Here is a 6,133-nt window from a genome sequence, read left to right as displayed (position 1 = left end):
AATGTCCTCCTACCCTCCCAGCTCCACTACCTCCAGGGGTCCAAGAGGCAGGAAGGAGGCCTCAGGTGGAGGGACGACAGGGCCAGGGCCCATCTCTCATAATCTTTTCAGGCACCCCCTTATCTCCCACCATCCCCCTAATTCAGGGCCCACTTGCCACAGGTCCCTTCTCCCCCAGTCTCCCCTCATCCCCCTGTCTCATGGATCTTCCCATCTCTCACAGTATCTCCATCTTAGGGCCCCTCCTCCCACAATCTCTGTTTCAAGGGGCTCCTCCCCCACATTGCCCCTACACCAAGACCCCTCAGAATCCCCTGATTCAAAGTTCCCGTCCTGCCCCACTCAGAGGGTTCCTCTCCAACAGTGTCCTTGCCTCTGGACTCCACCATCCATGGCCCATGCCTTTTGACACCTCCAGGACTTTGCCTGTTACGTCTTCTGCTCAGAGCACGTACTGGCGGGTTATGAGTGAAATCACTTTTATTCGTGTTCCTATGAGGAAGCCCCAAAGCCCTCATAACAAAAGTCAAACCCCAATTTCCCCAGGTCGGCCCTGGAAGAAGGCAGCTGGATCTCTGCTTCCAACTCTCTGCTCCCCAAGATTCATCTTCCTCCTGGGGGCTCTTCTGGTTACCCCTGCTGCTCCCATCACTTTGAACTCAGGTGGTGCTACCCCATTAATGCTCTGGGCTAACTGTGGACTCACAGCCTGCCTCCCCTTGATTTCCTGAAGCCCAGCTCGACCCAAGTGGGAAACCTGAACAAACTTCTACTAAAAGCCTGGGGCTGACAAAGAGGAAGTGAATGGTAACTAGCCAACCTGATCTTCAAAGTACGGCTCATTCGGTTTCAGCTTGGGACCCCCCTGCCACGCGCACACAGGTGGCCTCCCTCCTATCGCTACACCATCCCCTTCGAGAGGGTCATCTTCCCCACCTTGTGGGGATGCCCTCCAGCAGGCCTCAAAGCCCAAACCCAAAAGGAATGTGATCCTTGGAAGACAGAGTTGGAGTTAAGAGTCACCTGGATCTCCCAGGTGAGTATTCTCCTTCAGCTCCACCCAACCTTGGAAAATGAGGTCCTCAGTCTGTGTAAGGGATCCCAGGCTTCCCAATACTTCCACACACAATTCTTGAGGCATGCTGGTGCACCCTTCTTTCCCACAACTCACTCAGGGGCAGGGGCAAAGACTGAGAGAACTATGGCTGTGAGAGCTAGGGGAAAGAAAGGTCCATGTCTCAGATGCCAGCCACTCTTTGGGACATCCAAGGGGCCAGCAGCCCCTAGTAAGTTACTGCTAAGTTTGAGAAGACTGAACTCTAGAAATAATCATAACAGTCATGATAATGTAGTGGCAATAACATGGACTACCATTTATTGAGCAGTTATAAAATATCAAGACTCTTTCAAGCACTTTACATGGACCATTCAACTCCATCTCAACCCCATGAGTGTGGTACAATTACAGGGACAAAATCGGACTACAGGTCGGATCTGTTTCGTTTACTTTAACCTTTGCTTCTCATTTGCTTTTGTTCACTAAAAGGATACTGTCTATAGGGAACCCTGCCCCTCTGCTTGAATGTTAAACCAAAGTGCCTTTGTTCAGGGAAACATCCTGACCCTGTCCACCTGTGAATGGCTGCAAGAAAGAAGAAATTAACACATCCCCTCCCTGAGGCTGGCCATTCCAGGAGATATCTGCAAGACTTACGGCCTTTTTACTTCACTTCCTCACCTCCTCCCCTTCTCTGTTCTATAAAAGAAACTGGCATCCAGACCCCAGTCAGATGGTCTTTTTGAGACACTAGTCCGCCATCTTCTCAGTCTGCAGGCTTTCCAAATAAAGTCGCTATTCCTTGCCTCAACACCTCATCTCCTGATTTATTGGCCTGTCCTGCGGCGAGCAGAGCGAGCTTGGACTTGGTAACAGTACCACCAGGATCTTCACTGTCCAGTTGAGGACACCGAGGTTCAGGGAGGTGATGAGGTCAACACAGCCTGAATTTTGACTTCTGACCCCAGAATCCCAGCTCTTTTCGTTATAGCAACTCCGTCTTTTAAAAATTCTCACCCCTTCAATAAAACTAGAAGAAAATAAAATGAAAAAAAACTCAACCCTTTCCTTTCCCCCACTTCCCTCCGTCCTATCCAAAGCAGGGGCATCCCTAGGTCCCTAACCCTAACCCATTCATCCTTGGGAGCCCAAGGGTTGTGGGGGGAGCTTTGCCCCCTACCTTAGATGCACCCCCCTCCAGCAACCATGGCCCCATCACTAGCCTCTTGAAGAAGGAAGAAATAGATTCCCACAAATTCTCTACAGTCTCGCTATTCAAAATGTGGGCCATGGACCAGAAGCATCAACATCACCTAGAAACTTGTTAGAAATGCAAATGAATAGTCTCACCCTAGATCTTCTGAGTCAGAACATCTGCGTGTTTCAGCAAGTGTTTTCTTCTATACCTTCTAGAGTCAGAATGACAGCTCTACACGGCCACCATCGTACCCTGCACAGGGGAGTACACAACGTTTTCTGCCTTTAGAGCTCCGGCTTCTGACTTTAGAGCTCGCATAACGCCCTGACTCCAGACAACCCACCTTTCCCACAATGCCCAGAGGCGTCACTTTACGCGACTACATCTCCCAAGGTGTTTCGCGAGCCATACCACCATCATGGCGCCCACTCTCTCCGACATCATGGGGACTACAACTCCCACAATGCTCGGCGGCAAAACAACCGCCCACAGAGGCTCCAGACCGGCGCCACGTCCGCTCCCGCTCCGCTGGGTGAGGCCAGGCTCGGGCGGGTCCCGCGGAGTGTGCAGGGCCCTGGGTTCGTTACAGCGGTTCTTTCCCTCATAGCACAGACATGGCGGCCGAGAAGGACCAGCAGAAGGATGCCGAGGTGGAAGGGCTGAGCGCCACGTGAGCAAACTGGATCTAGCCCCCCTGACCGAGACCCGGGAGTCCTGGTCCCCCGCCCCTTCCTCCCTGGGGTCCTAGGAATCCCGGCCTCCAGACACATGAGTCTGGGCCCCTGGTGTCCTCTTCGAGGACTCTGGAGTCTGGGTCCTCAGCCCCTTTCTCCCCGGGGATCCAGGAGTCTGGGACCATATCTTCCCCAGAACCCCGGAGTCCGGCCCCCCTCGGTCCTCTTCTTGCTCGAGGGTCCGGGTTCCATCCCGGTCTATCGCTGACCTGGCCCCGCACCCACCAGGACCCTGCTGCCAAAACTGATTCCGTCCGGCGCGGGCCGTGAGTGGCTGGAGCGGCGCCGTGCGACCATCCGGCCCTGGGGCTCCTTCGTGGACCAGCGGCGCTTCTCGCGGCCCCGCAACGTGGGCGAGCTGTGCCAGCGCCTCGTACGCAACGTGGAGTACTACCAGAGCAACTATGTGTTCGTGTTCCTGGGCCTCATCCTGTACTGTGTGTGAGTGCCTCTCCGGCCCGGCCCCGCCCTCAGCATTCGGCCCCTCCTCTCACTGGCCAGGCCCCGTCCCCATGGGGTAGTTCTGGTCCCTACTCCCGCATCAGCCTGGCCAGGATTCAGTGTGACCAAATGTGACCTAGACTTCCCCGGCCCCAAGGACGTAGCCTGTCATCCGCCAGTGTAGAAGGTCAGGGCCTCCGTGTCGGGCCCAGTCCCAGCTGCCTGACGCATGCCTCCCTGCCCTCTTCCAGGGCGACATCCCCCATGCTGCTGGTGGCTCTGGCTGTCTTCTTTGGCGCCTGTTACATCCTCTATCTGCGCACGTTGCAGTCCAAGTTTGTGCTGATGGGTGAGAAATCCCCTGCCCTCCTCAAATCCTGGTCTCTTGGAATGCAAGCCTTTGACTCCAAACCTAAGTCCTTGTGAACCCAAGTCTGCCCAAGCCTAGATCTACACTAGATCCCCCAAACTCAATCCCTTAAAGTCTCAGACACACCAGATGCTTCCACCCACTCTCAGCCCCCCAAATTGCTATTCCCCAAGCCCAGAAGATATCCCAGAACCCACCTCCACCTGCTCCTGTCCCTTAAACCTCCTCCTTCCCTCTCCCTCCTCCCTTACCTCCTGCCAAAGGCATGAGCTGCAGGTACCCACATTGGACACCAGGTGGCGACCTTACACTGGCTTATAGCTGGGCTCCCCTTTCCTGCTTCCTGGGGTGGAAGTGGAAAAATCTTGGGACTTCTCAGAGAGGAAAGCTGAGGCCTGTGGCTCATGTGGTCCCAGACTGGCACCAAGCACCACTGAGAAGAAAGAGGGGCCTGAGTTCCCGAATAGGGGAAGCTCAAGGTTTGGAGGGGGGATAAGGGGGAATTGGGATCAAACAAACAGGTAGAGCTAAGACAGAATCCTTCAGAAGCCTGCCAGTTTTGTACATGACAAAGGTGGGCTGGGTGGAGGGGCATGTCGGGCAAGCCCAGGGCATGGAGGGAGCGCCTGGGGCATAGACATGACGTGGCTTCAGCCACTGCTGCCACCCCTTGTAAAAAATGACGAAGAACAATGATCCACGGGTTTCCATCCGAGGATACAGAGGACTGACTGTATTGTTTTGTGAAATCATCCAGGGACTTCCCTGGCGGTCCAGTAGTTAAGACTCCAAGCTTCCAATGCAGGGGGCCCAGGTTCCATCCCTAGTCAGGGAACTAAGATCCCGCATGCCGCACAACACGCCCCCCCCCAAAAAAAACAAATGAAAGAAAAATCAATCATCCAGTTTCTCGGTCAGCCACAAATCAAATCCAGTTCTTGTGGAGTAATATGCAGACTCAAAAGATACATCCACAGCCGGGGCTTCCCTGGTGGCGCAGTGGTTGAGAGTCCGCCTGCCGACGCAGGGGACACGGGTTCGTGCCCCGGTCCGGGGTTCGTGCCCCAGCAGAGCGGCTGGGCCCATGAGCCACGGCCGCTGAGCCTGCGCATCCGGAGCCTGTGCGCCGCAACGGGAGAGGCCACAGCAGTGAGAGGCCCGTGTACCGCAAAAAAAAAAAAAAAAAAAAAAGATACATCCATGGGTCAGACTTGGCCCTTGGGCCACCAGTTGGAGACTCTAGGTCTACGGGAGTGCAGGTTGGAGCAGGAGAGCTGTAGTCTGGGGAAAGAGAGGCTGGGAGCTTCCTAGTAGGAGTGGGGTTGGAGGGTGGCGAGGGGGCTGAGGAAGGCCCCTTGTATTCCCACGGACAGTGGGTAGGGACGTTGGAGACATGGGTGGGGCCCATGGACTTGGAGGCCCTTGGCGCTAGGAGTTTAGATCCTGAGGCTCCCGGACAATCTGGTGTCTTGTGACACCAGATTGGTGGTGGTGGGGGTGGGGGGTATCAGGGGTTACTCTGGGAGAGGGCATGAGTATCAGAACAGCTGCCCCAATGCCGTCTGCCCCCAGGCCGAGAGGTGAGCCCAGCCCATCAGTATGCTCTGGCTGGGACCGTCTCCTTTCCCTTCTTCTGGCTGGCTGGCGCGGGCTCCGCCGTCTTCTGGGTCCTGGGTGAGTACAGGGTCTGGGTAGCGCTGTGGGCAGTGGGGGTCAGGTGAGGCAGCCAGGCCCTGAACTGCCTGTTTTCCTGCAGGAGCCACCCTCGTGGTCATCGGCTCCCACGCCGCCTTCCATCAGGTGGAGGCCGTGGACGGCGTGGAGCTGCAAATGGAACCTGTGTGAGGCGGCTTCAAGGACCTGCCAGCCTCCCGGGCCAGCTGCCCTGTCCCCGTTCACCCCCGTCCTGCTCGGCTCTGCAGGTCTGGCCAAAGGCCCCCTTCCCATTACAAGCCCAGGGAGGGACTCCAATTTTGGAAATAAAACTGTTAACAGATGTTCAGCTAATATTCTCCCAGGGTCTTCTGGGGGTCTGTGCTGGGTGATGCTGGGATCCTGCAGAGGCCAAGAAGGTGGGGAGCGAGTGGGCCACGGGCATGATGGAAGGAGGGTGGTGGACAGTAAACAAGATGGATAACAGATGTGATAGGACGGCCAGTGATGACAAGTTCTAAGGAGGAGAAAAGAGTATGCAGGGGCCCCCGAGACCACCCCCATATTCGGTGATTTGCTAGGAGGACTCAGGACTCAGTATCTAAGTTGTACTCACAGATGCGATTTTTTTTTTTAAGCTAATGAATTGCCACTTACTGGGGCTTTATTTTATTTTATTT

At 55.4% G+C, this 6,133-nt stretch overlaps 1 protein-coding gene across 1 annotated transcript; it reads left to right on the top strand.

The window, feature by feature from the left end:
• Positions 1 to 2,736: 2,736 nt before the first annotated feature.
• Positions 2,737 to 5,804, top strand: RABAC1 (Rab acceptor 1). Its single transcript, XM_065898757.1, has 5 exons — positions 2,737 to 2,925; positions 3,218 to 3,430; positions 3,682 to 3,779; positions 5,373 to 5,474; positions 5,557 to 5,804. The coding sequence occupies exons 1-5, from the start codon at positions 2,870 to 2,872 to the stop codon at positions 5,643 to 5,645; spliced, it is 558 nt and encodes a 185-aa protein (XP_065754829.1). The 5' UTR covers positions 2,737 to 2,869; the 3' UTR covers positions 5,646 to 5,804.
• The last annotated feature ends 329 nt before the right edge of the window (positions 5,805 to 6,133 follow it).

The sequence above is a fragment of the Phocoena phocoena genome, chromosome 20 (genome assembly GCF_963924675.1).
Source record: "Phocoena phocoena chromosome 20, mPhoPho1.1, whole genome shotgun sequence".
NCBI lineage: Eukaryota > Metazoa > Chordata > Mammalia > Artiodactyla > Phocoenidae > Phocoena > Phocoena phocoena.
This window is presented reverse-complemented; position numbering and strand designations above follow the sequence as displayed.

Bases quoted from the DNA above. Each gene is read 5' to 3' on its own strand.
- RABAC1 (XM_065898757.1), top strand. From the start codon at position 2,870: ATGGCGGCCGAGAAGGACCAGCAGAAGGATGCCGAGGTGGAAGGGCTG. The intron at 2,926-3,217 runs GTGAGCAAACTG...CGCACCCACCAG, and splicing joins GTGGAAGGGCTGAGCGCCAC to GACCCTGCTGCCAAAACTGA. The intron at 3,780-5,372 runs GTGAGAAATCCC...GTCTGCCCCCAG, and splicing joins GTCCAAGTTTGTGCTGATGG to GCCGAGAGGTGAGCCCAGCC.